Below are 17,230 nucleotides of genomic sequence, written 5' to 3'. Positions count from 1 at the left end.
AAACACTGTCACTAATTTACTAAAGGTCTTCCAATTCATGTGTAGCCCAGAAAATTTAGCAAGAGCAATAATAGATTCAATCAATTTTGTAGTGAATTAACCTACCATGCATCCATAAAATATACGGGATAGAAACAATCGAAATGTTGTCAAATCAGCAACCATCGAAAATTTAAACGGGAGTCAACATCAGTTACACAGGATCAATTGAAAATATTTTACTCTACAAAAAGGAAGTATCAAAAGGGAAACTGTTTATAAAGCGAAACAAAGTCAGAACAGGAGCACTCAAGAGTCTCAAACTGTAACCAAATCACTTCCCTAGAGAACCTAAAACAAACGAAATTTCATCTAAAACTAAGCATAAAAAGTAAATAGCCGTAAAAGCTATAAACGTAAACAACCCACAACGAAAATTATTTCAACTACTACTAAAACAGACGTTAATCCCTCAAAACGTACAGAGGGAGAAATAAAACTGTCATCAAAACGTTTCAATGTATGTTCCCACAAGGTTAATTGCAAAAAGACAGTAAATACTTTAGCCGCAGACGTTAACTCAGACCCATTTTGTCCTGCATCCAAATATGAATGGGAGTGAGATATCTGCAGCGACCAAACCATATTCTAAAAGGAAAGTAGCTGGACCTCACAAAAAAAGCTCAAATGCAAGTTTAGAAGCCTTCCTCAACTCAGTTTAGAAGGGCCACGTTAGCAGATCTTCCGATTTGAGTAAAGAAGATAAAGATACCCCAATTTCATTGAAAACAGATGATAAATCATGATCAACATTAGCCTGCAGCTAAAGGCATCACTTTCACTGTCTTAAATTGGAAATGTTACATAAATGAGGTGTATATATACAACTTAGCTACACCAGTGTCTTCCAAAAACTAGGCCAAGATCCAAACCTATGCGATGCAAAAACTATTGCAAATAGTACTCATCAAGCGTACCAAATCGGACATATAATCCAGCTAACAAAAGGATAATTGGCCCAAAAAACACTAGAGCAGGACGATTTTATCTTCAACATAAAATCCATTAACGTCCGATAACGGGAATCTCAAAGAGAGGATATTAAAATGTCTGGACACTTTCATTAGAGCACATGTCCACAGTGTACCGTCCTATCTTCAGGACAGGACTTATTACCTCACCAAAGCAAAGCAAGCAAACCATTACCTTTAGATTCAGTACTTGTTTCCTTAGACGTAACATCCTTGTATACAAATATACCTGCATAGAAAGTGATACAGACGTTTAAAGTATTATGTATTTCCATATTTTGTGTTTAACGTTTGTCCATGATTATAGATTGTCAGGTTCATTTGTAAGCAACACATTTTATAGATGACCTTTGCCTGTATATATAGTACTCATAAACAAGAATAGATGAACAAAAGAAAATGCAAATACATTTTCAAGTTCAATTTTAAAGAATCTCATGTAATATTTTTAAATTTAGACATTTGGGACTGTGAATCCAATATGTTTTCTTGAGCAGCTGTTCCATCTACTTTCTTTAAATCATCCTTTACAGAGCTAAGTCAACACTTTTTGAGAAGAAAGTATCCAACTGAAATCATTTATACTACTTTCCAAAAAGTATATCCCCTTACAAAACTTGATGAGCTAGAATGTAAAGTCAGAGACAAAATGAAAGTATCATTCCTTTTGTTCTTGAATATTATCCAAGTTTACCAATACATATTGGAATTTATTACAGGTATCGTGTAATGCAAGTGTTCAGTTGCTACACAAAAGCAAGCCCACACTTGATTATTAAAGGAATAAGAATCTTAAAGATTTCCTAATTAGTTATAAGCTAACACAAACATCATTTAGTAAGGCTTTATTGGCTAAATGTAATAGACTTAGATGCTCCCACTGTTCTTAAATTGTTAAAAAATAATACTAATTTCAGTAGTAAAGAAACATTTAGAATACATTATGAATGTAATCGTGCTGTATCAAATGATATTTATATGAACACCTGTAAACCTTGGGCACACAATATATTGCACAAACCAGTGAACAAGTATCTAAATGCATGATCCAATGTACATTTGATATAAATAGTTGTATAATATGCTCCTTTTTCTCCGTTACCTCCTTATTGCCAGGATTGTGCAGTATCTTACAAATTTGAACACCATTATAATGCACGACAAGTGCGCATAAATAGTATATAGTGCATTAGGAACTACTTTGTAACAAAACATTTACACTCATGTAGTAATCGCTTTACGTTTTAGTTTATCAGATTTGTTTGTGGATGTACTAAAGAAGCTGTTTCGTCTATTTGAAAGTAGAGATAATAAAATGAACTATGTGGACGAGTTTACCTATCCACAAATGAAACGTTCAAACAAGCAAACAAATGAACATGATTTTCGCAATGTCCACAACAAACGTGAGAGACGGAGTATTGAACATACCATTCTAATCATTTGAACAGTTACTTAGGAGAAATGTGGAATGGTTTAGACTATGACCAGTGCTCTCTGGAGTATATAACGATTGCATAGAAAAACATATCGAGGCAAATAGCTATCGCAAGATAAAGACGTACCATTTTATAAGTCAAAGTACCAAATTCGAGAAAGAAAATGAAACTGAAGGTTTTGGTAGAAAAGAAAGGGCCGCAAAGCCAATAAGCCAAGACGACGAAGAATTATTATTTTTGCTGGCTGAACGGACTGTCACACACCGACGGCTTTCCAAATTTCCATGTTAGCGTTTCCGATACAATGTTTCGGAATTATGCTAACGATCGACACCATAGAGGTCAATGCATAGATATGGTCTCTACCAAACGGCAAGGCATACAAATGTCTTCTTTAGCTGGTCATGAAAATGAAATCAAAATATACTCACATTTCTGCATCTTCAATTTACTTAAAAACTAACGTCTTCAAATCCGAATTACATGGATAATAAAATGTTTAATTCCACACCGCAAAATTTTGTTGTAATTTTAACTGCATTTCCAACTGCAATCGAAGCAAACGTGATATTCCATAGCGTCTTTGTGATAACTTACATTCAAGGAGTTCATATTTTATCCACATTATGACTTCAAATATTTAATGACTGAACCGAAACACACATGCAGTTGAGTCAAAGCTTGTACCTCCCTGCTCAAATTGCATGTACTTCGTGCAAAATTGTCGCAGCTAATAAATCAAATCCATACCGAGCAGAATTGAGTAGAATCGACAACAAAAAACAAAATCTGTTGATTCCAGACCACCTGGAAATCATGGGAAGTTAGAAACTTTCGAAATACATTCTTTTCAAAACCCTATTTTTTATTAAGGTTTTTAAATAACAAGTTTTATGATCTGGAGTCATTCATTGGAAGACCTTTGGTATTTCATAGAGTGTTTAAATACATTACACCCAACAATTAAATTTAAGTTATATGTGTCTAACATAACGTATCATTTTTGGACGGGGAAGTCGTGAACAATGAATGCGTTGATATCGCTGCTACGATACGTGTTAAAAGCACGATTGTTCATCAATATGTTGAATATTCTATGCGTCATCCAAATATCATGTAGAGACGGAATACCATATAGTCATGCGGAAAGATATCAAAGAATTATTTCTTATTATTAGATCTATTATTAGTATATGCATTTCATGAAAAACTATTGGCCCTCCTCTTTTATGTGTTGTAGGCAGAATATAAAACGGAGGTGTGTGTATTATATTTGGGATGATGTCCAATGTATTATATATGGAGGTATAGTGCATACAAATTTATTTAGAACATTTACTTATTAGTTTTTCTTTAATTACTTCAAAATGGATTATAGGAAGATTTTGTATGATATACTTTGTCGTTTAATTGTCTTTCTACCTCTTTAATACAATCTTTTGTACTTATTATTACCATAGTGTTAGACTTATCAGCTATTTCAATAATTATTCTTTCATCCGATACGTTACATAAAGAATTTAGTTCTTGTTTTATATATGTTTGTAAAATCTCTTCTTTCAGGACTGCTATTTAAAATGTATTGTTTGATCGCTTCAACGTAAACTTAGAGGTAAAAATCAGGTCCGCTGCAGTTGGAAATGAAGTCTTTTTTTAGAAAAAGGGCTTATTTTGTACATAATGCCTATTTTCATTTTGTGAATATGTACTTGTCTGTGAATAAAATTGTTTCAGTTTTAATCTTCTTTTATATTTGAACAATGTTTCGGCTAGCTTAATATATTATATGCACTTTAGTTCTTGGATAAACCTCAACCTAAAAGAATATAGTCATTATCAATTAGAATCGGATTAGACAGATCTAATACCGTCTCTTCTATTCTTTTGGTTGGTTCGTTTCGTTTCTTCTCTTATCCCGACATGCTCTTGTTTTGTATTCTAACGAACCGCCTGTTCTTTTTTCGGGTTTTGATATCTGTATTAGATATTCGTGGTTTTCATTAGGATTTTTAGTGTTGTTGTCATTAGGAATTTTGGGGATTTTTGTGCAGCTTGTTTTGTCCCATTTTTTACGGTATCGACATAAATTGTTTTCTTTGTGAATGGGGATGTTACGTTGTTTGCTTCAATATCCATGGACATTTTTTGTGAGAGTCTGTGATATTTGTCTGATTGTTTCGTCTGGATTCTGGAGATCTATAATCATGTTCATTGTTTTTGGTTGTTCCGTGTGAGACTTTTGTCCCCCATATGTTTATTCCCGAGATTCATGAATTTGATATTCCTTCCTGATTCCTTGGGTTGTTGAACAGTTCTGTTAGGTTTAGCCTTGGTAATTGTTTATGATGACGTTATTCCTTGTATTGAAGAATTGTCCTTTTCAGTTTGTAGATTTGGTAACTTTCTAATTTGTCTATATATATATATATTATAAAAGAAGTCTCGCAATTTTGAATGTCCTTATGAAGCACAATCATGCACCTCTTTGAATGAGTTCGCCATAATTCCAAAATAATGTGTTAATCTATTGTTAATGGTCACCTTGTAAATCTATTGCATAATACAAATCAATAATTCGTTTCGAATTACAAGACAATTATGAAACAATCCACGGACTGGTTTTTAAATAGGTGTGAATTTTTTGGTTATCAGGTACCTATTGATACTATTTTCACTTGGCCTAGATATGAGTCATATCAGTGGGAACTTCCAATCAATTGTAAATCATTATATTTCTAGAATATTTTAAACTGAGAACCTGTGTCAGCAAGTTATTCACAACTTACCATCATGGACAAAAGTTAGTTATGCAAACAGGTTGTTTAGATTTGGCCATTATCTTAAAGTTCTACATTCACGTATTAAAGCTACCCACACAGCAGTGATATGCACGTGTAATATATACATGCATACATACATACATACATACATACATACATACATACATCCATCCATCCATCCATCCATCCATCCATCCATCCATCCATCCATACATACATACATACATACATACATACATACATACATACATACATACATACATATATAGATAGTTCGGGAGATTATGTGTGAATCAACTTTGTGAAAACTGTCAGCCAAGGAAATTAAGGAGACTGATGTTGTAAAGTAAAGATTGAAAGAGCCAAGAATAATCTTAATATTACATCGAGTTTAAAGAGGAATGACGATTATATTTGCTTTTTCTATCTAACTTACCACCTCCTTGTACCAATATGCATCATCCATAACGAATTCATAAATAAAATAAGTAACTCTCTATATCTCAGTTAACTTCAAAGCTTCTCTGAGTACATGTCTATTTGTTATATGAGTGTCTCAAGCTACTGACTTCTTTTTACATATACTAGTAGGTAAATGTACGTTTTCGACCTTTTTTATTATATATCGCTGTAAAAAATTTACCAAACACCAGCGATTTCTGGATATGTACGAATTTTTTCTATATATTTTCAAATATTTTTGAATGTTTCTGGTTCGAGTTTGAGAGATCTATGCATATTCCGTTCTGTTATTCGGAACTAATGCAATATGAATTGTAGTTTGCTTTGCTGAGTGTAGTGATCAGAGCCTGGAATCAATAGTTTTTCATGTATTTCGTTTCTATGTTAAAAATATCCCAAACATGCGTTCGTCCACTACTACTACTACTGCTCATTTACCAGTTCTGATGATGACACTTACAATGAAGATGATCACAAATACAACGTGATGAAACACAAGAGACTGAAGTATTTGTAGATTTGTTCTTTGCAACAGTAATTTAACAGGTAGTGACGTTTGGTTAAAGGGACAACTTTTAAATTGTTTTAAGCAAAATAAAAATGGCAATTATTCTGACGAATTTTGTTTTTAATAATAATAATAATAATAATAATAATAATAATAATCATAGTAATACTAATAATATTTTGTATTTTAATTTGATGATCACAATATCATATAATATGTCACCCATATATACAAATATTGGGGGCAAAGCTCTCTGTTAGATGTTGTGAGGAAAATTCCCTGTTATCGAGATCTTTGTTGCTAATATTAGTGATCATTACTATATTTATTCTGATTATAGAAACTGGCATTATGGATATATGCGACAGTTCGACAGCAGTGGAAGTCTCTGAAGTGAATATTATGCTATTTAATAAAACAAGGCCGACAGCTGCGGTATCACGATGCACATGCCAAGTTGAATCAAAAGGGAATGTAAACTTCGAACTTGTCGATATTAGATTCTTTATATCAAGCGAAGTCACTGACGTATACAATTGTACAAGCGGCAATTTAACCATCAAGAACAGTTCCATTCGGTGCAACCAGAAAGAGAATAGTTTTATTTACTTGAGAACCAAATTCATCGGAGAAATTCAGAGAAACACTAACGATATACAGCTCATATATACTGAAAATAACAGACCTGCGATGGTGTGGATTAATTTAAAAGGTAAAATTAAAGCCTCACACTTCATGGAATTGAAGAAAGAATGTTATTAATCACATGGCTGCAAGTTACATAATCTCATAAAATCGTATGCTAATTTTCTTTTCAGATGACATCATTATGCCAAATAGTTAGAAGTGACGTCATAATGTCACACAAGGCATAGACACAATGTTCCATCCAAATATATTTAAAACAACAATTTCATTATGATGTCTTTCGGTTCTTTTGAGCAGATTATTAGTGTTAACTTTTCTGAGGGGCGGAGAGTTTGGGATGCGTGATAAATATAAACACAGATTTATGCCCTTATAAACTAAATTGAAGAGACATTTCGGTGTGTTCAATAGTGTGTTCTTTAAGGCTCGGCGGACACAGCAGCTGTATGGCTTATTTACTAAATTAAATTGAGATGATTACTTATGTAAGATCTTTTATGTATAATGTCTGAGACAATCACATAATAAGAACCATTGGCCTTCCTAAGTAAAACATGGGTACAAAACGTGTGAGACATTCCATATGGCTAACTAATCATTCTTCTCGATGCATTAAACGTCTTTTATCACCATAAATCTAATATTTCATTTCATATCATTTTAAATTACATATCGCTATATGTGTCAAACTTTATACTGCATCATTCCATATAGTCTAGTTGCAAGAACTTGCATCGTGATACATTTCCGAATCTAGCTGCCTTCATTGATGTGTTCCATATTTATGAAGAAATGCGTTCAGTCTTGAGCCTCATTTCATCTAAAATCCTTTCGCAATACCACAAATACGCCCTGCAAGTTTGCCCTTTTGTCAATGTATTCATTCAAACCGTTTAAATCGAATTATAATTTCATATATGATCGAAAATGTATATATTTTGTTTCTTTGTACCGAATGTGTAAATAAATTGTGATCAAGCGAATTAAATATTTTTTACTGACAATAAAACTTATCATTTTGCGTTTTGTTAAGTACCACCACTAAAACCCTGGATTTCTTTCATTTCCTTTCATCTTGTGTACATTTGTGGCATACTATTTTTCATTATTTCCATTCAAACTTACTATCACAACTTACTTGTTTCTGGGAGTAATGTGACTTTAAATATCATTTTAAATAAAGTGACGAAAGATGATCATATTGTCTTAATCATTGTTGATTTTATTTCTAGGCTTAGACAGCACTTTTAGGATAACCTGCACGAATGATTCCTCTATGATCACGAGTGAAGCTGATACAAAATATGGTGAGCTTTTTATTTCCTTTATCGGTTTTGGCATATTGAGTAAAGTTACGGTAAAACCAGTCTAAACGAACATTGGATTTCTAAGGTGTTTTGCTCTTATCGAATATATTTTTAAAGTAATACTTTCTCACCTTTATATTCAGTTATTTGTTCCTGTTTGCATTAGACGAACGTCTATTTTATTTCAACAAAATACATCATCTCGCGTCAATCGTTGCTATTTAATACACATAGAGGACTGAGTAAACGATCCCTAAATAATACCGTAATCACATGGTTATTTTCCTTTGTGGCATGATTTATTTATATATGTAAATACATTTTTTCAGTGATTTCTACGTGACTTTGCATTCGTAGATTAATATGACAATATCAAATATTTGAATTCATTATTATTATGTAAAACGCACTTGTAGCAATTTATATTTTTCATCCGTTATTGCTAAATTCTTAACACAATTCTTCGTTATCTATCATATTCACAAGCATTTAATAGTCAAACACCTTGTTATAACCCCAAAATTGTGTTTCTACCATGTATGACCATACAGCTACTTTCTAAGTATATACCTGTTTGCTTTTAAATACTTAATCTGGCGTTCTATGCAGCTGATCAATCCGTATTTCCGTATCACACAAGAAGATTGGAACTACTTAAATTTCTTTTTTTTTACGTCCGTGCGTAGAAAAGTTTAAACACACTGAATCGAGCTTGTATCGATCTAAAAGCAAAACATATTAATCAAGCGTAAAATAGTGGTCATGTAAACAAAACAAAAACAAAAACCCACAAAAAGCAAAACAAAATAAAAACAAAAACAAACTGTGGAATAGTTGATGCTGTGGCAATATACTGAATGTATATGTAAGACAAAGAAAGCAAAAACTCTTTAAAAGCTTGAGAGAACATTTTAATGTGTGGATATACAGACGATGAACACAATATGCCATTAGTTTCATACAGATCCACTGAACGCTGTTAGACATTATTTCAGACTTTCACATGATTCTCTTGTACACTACACCAGGCTACAAGTTATAAGGAGAACTAACTCTGCCAAAGGCTGTAGGAACACAGAGATATGTCGATATGCGCAGTTTTAGATAATGACCATAACATTTCCGAGGTTCTCACGATTCACTGAAAATTCTGATATTAGATGCTTTCACAAACTTTATCATATAATGCATTCAACTGAGGTAATAAAGGACAAGGCTCATATAAAATTGCGGGAACAAAGTGATTTGTTGATATGCTTCCGGCAATGGCCATAACATTTTACGGCAGTCTTACACTGTCACTTCTAGGTGTGTGAAACCTAATAAATTTAATTGTATTCGTTATTGACGCATCAGGTAATCCAGAAACATTGTGTTGTATACATTATTTACAATTGTACAAATCGAAAACAGAACCTTATGCACCTGTTATGTATATTATTTAATCCCCGTTGTATTTTTAATTATTATCCATGATTTTATGTTGCACTTATGATGGTCACTTGTAACCATAGTATTTAAAAGGCATTTGTGTTAAAGGCCACTCTTATTTACAATTTGGCACAGTTTTCCCATTCGATTGATTACATCCTGTAATGATATGAGTAAGATCATTTTACAATTTCACTTTCATATCATAGATTCATAAAACAAATTCTTGGAAATACTAAACTTTCTGGGTTTGCTTCTTTCTGTTACATAGTTTAAGACCATAGAGTCGTAACTAAGGCTAGACTCTCCGTTTGATTATATAGGGAGGCCATATGAAAAGTAATTTTGTTTTCCGTTAAAAAATGTTTATCATTACCGGGTGAAACACAAACTTATTTAAGGTAATATTGTTCATTTCGTGTTGGCAAGATCCAGTTAAGGGCATCTCTTGAATGATTCTAGTTGGTTAAAAAAATAAAATATTTGATACGTGTCTAATCTTATATTCTTTCTAGTTACTGGTTTGTTTACACCCTTGCACAATTACGTTTTATTTTTTGTAGTTCTCAAAAAGTTGATACTATCTAAGTCTGCATAATTGGAAATACTTGCACTGGAATAACTTTTGCGTAATCTTTAAAACTCCTCCTAAGCAATAATAGTATTATAATTGCTGATTAAAGTCTTACAATTTCTATTTTTTCTGCGACGATTTGAGAATCTCTTGAAACATGAGGTAAAGAAAAGCAATATACTTTCCGAAAATATGACTTATTTCACCTGTAGTAGCAGTACAGATTCAAGTAACGAGAAAGGGAGCAGTTTGATAAACATCTTTGTATTTGTCATGATTGAGAAAAAAAGTTTGCTACATTTTCGGTCCGAGAAAGATAAATATTATTTATTGAATGATTTTGAAGCAAATCCTAGTACAGGTTACACAAAACGAAGAAAAGCTAAAGGGATCATAAGACATGTACCTATTCTCGCAACTCTACACGTTGCATTTTTAACATTCATAACACCCAATGCAATGACCGCGTTAACCTCTAAATCTCAGTTAAGACACTTGACTTTTATGCTATCGTATATTTGTACCTTGCACTCTGTGATGTTTTGTCGCTCTAATAAAATCATTCATAATTTAATCGACTTTCATCAACCTAAAATGAATTTCCTTTAGTGTGGCTCCGTCTTTGTCTGTAGATTGTAATATTGGATAAAAGTGTTCACTTACGCCAAACGGTGGTGCATGTGACTTAAGCTGTCCCATTTAAAAGTATGAAATAAACAACATAGACATAGAGCTAGTACATGTATAACAGACGTTGTACCATATTAAGTCATCATTGTTTGGTTCATTTCGTACCCTTTTGAGTTTCAGGATCAGTTCTAAGATCTGTGTAAATTTCACAAGAAGTAGAGTTTTCTTGCGTTTGTCTTTTAACATAGAAGTACAATAATTCTTAGGTCAACTAACACTCATGTTGATTTTACTGTGTATGTATTTACTTATTAATTGAGTCTAGTAGTATTCATTGCGTTGTTAGATAAAATAACTAAAACTGGCTCAAAGAACATGATGGACCAGCTTAAGGATTTTTTCTGTATCTATTCTAGATGGTGAATGTAATGTTAATGTTAAACGTCCTCTTCATACACATGCTTTAATTCACTGTACGAGCTCAAATTAATGATTTGTTGTTGTTGTTGTAGGGTTTAACGCCATTTTTCAGCAAATGATAGGCTATACATGGCGGCCAATATTAATGGTGGAGGAAGAACCCGAGAAAACCACGGAAAGAACCACCGACCCACGAGAAGCTACTGGCAAGCTTTCTCACATACCCACATTGGCTGAATCCGATACTCGAACCCACGTAGCCAGAGGTGAGATGGCAGTGATCCGTAACGGAGAGCTCGTTAGTCCACTCGGCCACTCAAATTAATGAAGCATGGTAAATAGTAATAATAATTGTCTTCATTTTGATTGCTATTTATTGCTATTAAATTTATGATTTTTTAAAATACTGTTATCGTACACATTGTCTGCAAGTCGATTTAATTTATCTGTCTAAATTTGTACTTTTTTAATGATGTAATACATATCAGGATTAATTGACAGTGTTTTAACAATATCAAACCCAAATAGCAATTGTACAGACACCTATCGAGTATATACATTTGATCTGACTTAGGCTTTGCGGCAGATACTTGCTCTTCCTTTTATTCTAATGTTAGTCTTTGCACCCTCACTCGAATTTTTGTTTAATGTTCTGCTCAGGCTTTTATCAATTATTGTCAACGTTTGCGAAAATGTTTTCCATGTTCAGCTCTAAGATTAATTTTCGTTTGTCGTGAAACAACGCGTTTGGGTGATTTATAAAAGTGCAGTCGTCGTAATATTTTAATATACCAAAACTTCTATTTATTTTGCAACAAAACTAATAGCATATCCAACTTACGTGAATATGATTTAATAAAAATTAAGTTATTCAACATCATCATTTAGCTAATTGGTTTTCCTAAGAACTTGTTCGCTTGTTCATCGATAACGTCGAAAGATAACAGTAGGTCAATTTAATACTAAAAAGATGCATTGAAAATAAATTACACAAATATGTGAAAGAAAAATGATGTTTCAGATAAGATAGACTTTCAGATATGAATGAAGTGGATGAAGCAAAGCAAATACAAATTTAAACATGCATGAGACAAAAAGTAACACAAGAATAAATATGTTTAGTTTTGTATATAGGAAAATTATTTTAAAGAACAATGTAGCATATTGACATTTGTTTTGTTACAAGAAGGATTCAATTTATATTTGTTCGCCCTTTTTTCTAACTACAGAGGTTACCGCAATGCCTGCATATTATAAAATTAGGATTTAGTGTTGTTGAATGCAAGGTCATCAGACAATGAAATGTAACAAAGCAAATGAAAACATACAGTTTCGGAGCTTTGAAAAGGATATTTGAAATTGTGTACAAACAAGAGTAAGCAGGAATAATTTCACTAACTCAAAGTTACATTGTCTAAGTACATTTTATTCTCTACTTGAAAGGAAACATCATTTTAGGATTATCCAAGTAACAAAATTACCTTTTATCAAACGGACATACACGCATTAAATATTTGTTTGTAAAGTAACATGGAGAAAGTCGATTAAGATGAACACAAAAGGTAAGAAGAATAGTCATGTTCTTAGAGTGTTCATAGACTACACCCATCTTCTCGTTCATAACTTTCATTTACATATGCAGGTATTTCCTTTCTGCTCTCTATATGTTTGCGTTTCCTTAAAGTAAGACATATATTACAATACGATCGGTACGCGTAATAAATGTGCGTGTTTAGTATAACACACAACTATATCGCGATTTATGCAAATTTTCATAGAGACCATTGAACTAGAAATTGATGATATCTTTAAATCCTTGTAGGTCAGAGAACGACAACGATGACAACTTTGTTATCTATAGTGCCAACTTTGCTATCACCAAAACCTTCTTCTTATACACATGGTCTTACGTTTGCTGACAATATTATAGGCTCAACCTCAGTTATGTCCGGTGATGAGGCAAAATATAAGTTACTACCTGATACATTGATAATTAGTGTTGGCTCAAATTTACTAAATGTGTCGCAATGATAACCTATACAAACACACATACATACAGACAGTGAATCTAAATATAGCTGCTTGCAAAGCCAACAAAATTAGCAGCTGATGAGAGCCGGTAGCTGGTTTTGTCATTCGCAGTTTTATTTTTCACTGGGGTGAACGTGCCCAAAGTAGTTAATCTCCAAGACATATATGTCTCATGGTCGGCTGTGTTGCCTATCCTGATTGCTGGAACAATTTCCTTTCCCCATGTATTATGAAGTCTACCCCTGCTTTATTTCTTAAACCCTTGCAGATTTGTTACTCGATCCCGAGTTCTCGGTATTTCGCCAGCTTACATTTTGTCATAAGCCTCCTCTTTGCCATATTTCCAGGGTAGCCTGCGTAATTAATGGATCTAGATCTTGATATAATTAGTATGTATGATCCAAGTCAGTCATGTTTGGGGAGTCTTTCATCTACTACGAACTTTTTCTCCTGGTCTCCTTTGCAACACTCTATGTTCGCCTTATACTTTAGCGATTGTTAAACGGATTATTCGATTATTCTCAAGCTTTTAAATCTGTCTAAATTCGTTTCAAATGAAAATATCAAAGAATATATCTTATAATTCATTCTTTTTGCCTGTTGCACTTTGATGAAATTATGAAAAATTTTAACATACAACATTATTTAACAAACTGACTTGGGGGCAAACATTTAGTTTGTTAGTTTTAAAACTTGACAAAAGTTGACTAAACCCTAAACATTTATATTCAGGATTTTAATTGGTCCATTTTTATGTAATTGTAAAGCAGAGGTTATTCACTCTCTCAGTATATTTGAACGGGAATTGGGAATAAGATACAAAATTCACAAGTTTCCAGTTTGTACTTCAGTGTCACAACCTACGAAAAAGACCTGTCATAAAATGCATATTTAATTCTTACTAATACGTTCTGTAAACCACACTCACTGTTTCTGTAGTTCTTACTGGGATGAACTCGGAGAAGTGGATTGATTGTTTAACGTCAGGCTCGTTACTTCTACTTCACTTGCAAATAATGGCTTATGATGATGAACTTCAAGAATCGAAACTATATCATTTGTACGGACTTTGCCTTTTTAGAATGCTGTTTGTATCATGCATTCTGTAATCTTTTTTAATCACTCGTTGCAATTAGGGCAATATATAAACATTGGTTTCAAAATCCCCAATTAATATCTTCCAATTTATTTACAGGGTGTAACGTATCCGCACCTGTCCCATAACACGAAACAATTATATCAATCAGTTTGGTTTTTCAAACGTGTATTTTCCTTCCTGAATGTGAACACTATATCATGTGTTTAACATTTATTTCTTTACTCTAGATTCAGACGTTGCAATACTCGATACCATGACCACTTTCGTTAGAAGGGTCAGTTCTTCTGGAGTACATCACATACTGCAATGATAAGATTAATTATAAAAATTCACCCGACATGGTTACATGTCGAGAGACGACTGATGTGTAAAATATGTCCGCATATGTTCAATCAGGGGTCTAGATAAACGTTCAATAAAACTGGCTTTGAATTCAAGATTGTCAGCGGGTAAAATTTAAATGTATCGTTTTTATCCAATTCTTTTAGAACGGCTTGGTGGAGAAATTAGGTGTTTTGTCCATTGACCTTCTCGTTGGATTTTGACCAATTTTGTTCGAGATAATTATTAAAGCTTGTACTAGCTTTGTGTGTCAAAGAAACCATCCAAGCCTATTTATAAAACAGACCAATGATATGAAGCAAATATTTGTAACCTCGACTGAGCTATACTAAATCAGATACTCCTGCTAAATCGGTTTGCCATTGATGGCCGAGTCTTAATAATTTGGCATAACTTCTTGGAATGTTTCGTTGAATGGATTTGAGCAACGTATACGTCTATCGTTCATATAGTCACAGTTTTACATCCAATATGCACAGACTGTTTGGGGTAGACATTTGAGTTTGTGTACTACTTGAATAGTTTAAGGCGTTGCAGTAATTGCCCATACCGTTGCAAATGTTTTGGATTCTACCAATTGCAAATCATGCTGTAAGTGTAACATCTCAGTGAGATTAGGAATAAGGAGTAAGTGAGGTATTCCTTGTTCGTAACAACGGTGGAGTTCCGTCCATGCCTTGCATGGTACCACATTTTACTTTCGTCCTTTCATAAGGTTCAGGTGTGCAGTTGTAATATCAGTTTAGAAAGGTCTGTCCCGTTCATGCTCACCTCAGTGATTGTCAAAACTTAATTTCAAGTAACGATCATAGCAAGGAACATCAACTTTTAACAAGGGACGTATCACCTTTGCAAGAATTCATCCTTTATGAACAAACTTGTTTTTCCTTTGACTGACTGGAATTTTCTTTTTCACTATTTGGCGAAAAACATTACAATGTCGTCCTAATTGCATGTATCTGTCTTGGTCAAATAAACAATTCATAAGGTTCATTTTGAATTTCTTGTTTTCATACATGCATTGGCTCTGGTGATTGCGAACAGGAATCATAATCTTTCGCTGAATGAGGAGGTAAACGAAATGCATTATCCATGTTATTCTTATAGTAATGTATGATGCAATAGCCACTCTCTATAACACCACGCGATACGTTGTCGAACACAATTGAACAAACGTGTTTTACTTGAATCTGTAATAGTTTAGTCTTTCTGTAGCGAAATGTTTGCGCTGAAACAAACTTTATGTTTAATGTTTAAATTGTACACGTCTTTGTTACATTCAGCTACTTCTTATGTCCAAACATGTTGAATTCAAGAATCTACCAATCACGTACATCGTTTTAGTGGTAAATCGTGTATGTGTAGTCTAATACCTACACACGTCTTCCTAATTATGAGAGGAAGATAACGTGTGATAATTACCTTCTTTACACAGGGTGAGAGAAGTAGTATTAATCAGCAATCACACAGTTTTTAACAGAATAATTCCTTTGTGCGCTAAGTCCGGTTGTCATGTCTTTTAAAGATGTATGATAGACAATCTGCCGGTAAACTAAATTCAAGAAATTCAGGTACTAAAATGCACACAAATTAGTAGTCCTCATTTAAAAAGAATCGAATCGTGTTGTGGAATCAGTCGTTTCAATGCAATTGGCAATCCTCTAAACTTTGTTTCGAATCATTGACTTTCTCCATGAGGTTAGGTGCAACACTAACTGTAGACCTCGTGGCATGCGGAATATTAGAAGGTGTTTATAAGTCTTTATAGGTACTGGCAAACAAGATCTCTTTCCGACTATAACACATTCTTCCTCAGTCACCGTGAACTTAACGCTGTAGGCACTTTAGCTTAAAATATAACTTCCTACAGGTTCGACACAGAAAAGTTAAATACTGAGAAAGAAATATAGAGACTGTATAGGAAAATAAATGTGATCTGAGTCCTTGCAGGATTATATCCCAAAAGGTTTATATTGGTATAAAAAAAATGTATTTTTAAAGATATGTGCATGTCAACATGTTTGCTAAACCGTGGATTTGAGCAAACGAATGAATAGCTACATGAGCCACACTGAACTTTCAGGATACGCTGTTTCTTCATATTTTCATTCGTGGAGCTTCTCGAAACTAATATGAAGCACTGTACTTGTTTTCCGTGATCATAAAGGATAAATGTTATTTTTGTTAAAGATTTGGGGGTATTTCATCTCAGATATTTACACCATGACGTTTTGAACGCTTTGGATCATACAAAAAACAAAAATGCCATGGGATACATGTACCCTAGTATAACACTGGACAACAAATTTTTACAAAAGTCATGTTACTGAAATAAAATTAGTCAATTCTTATCAATTTTTATGTGCTGAACACGAATATGACAGTCAAATTGCAAAATTGGCTCTAGTTTTTTTGTAATCTGCAAGAAATTAATGTTTACATAACGAAATGCATTCCAATAGTAAAAGGTCAACTGTAATAGCCTACCTATAAAAAATCAAGTCATTGACTACATCTTAGATTTCTTCGCCTGTCTCTTGTACAGCTGT

The 17,230-nt window shown here is 33.3% G+C and overlaps 1 protein-coding gene across 2 annotated transcripts in view; it reads left to right on the top strand.

Moving 5' to 3' along the window:
* The window catches only part of LOC149797327 (uncharacterized), a 114,971-nt gene that overhangs the window by 70,813 nt on the left and 26,928 nt on the right, over positions 1 to 17,230 (top strand). Inside the window, exons 3-4 of one of the 2 annotated variants that reach the window (XM_089962052.1) lie at positions 6,540 to 6,911; positions 8,080 to 8,154. In XM_089962052.1, coding sequence (XP_089818178.1) covers positions 6,540 to 6,911; positions 8,080 to 8,154 — 447 coding nt within the window. The remainder of the gene's footprint in view (positions 1 to 6,539; positions 6,912 to 8,079; positions 8,155 to 17,230) is intronic. The other variant, XM_089962053.1, reaches the window with a different exon arrangement.

This window comes from Sinohyriopsis cumingii, chromosome 6 (assembly GCF_028554795.1).
Source record: "Sinohyriopsis cumingii isolate HCF-2022 chromosome 6, ASM2855479v2, whole genome shotgun sequence".
Classification (NCBI taxonomy): Eukaryota; Metazoa; Mollusca; class Bivalvia; order Unionida; family Unionidae; genus Sinohyriopsis; species Sinohyriopsis cumingii.
This window is presented reverse-complemented; position numbering and strand designations above follow the sequence as displayed.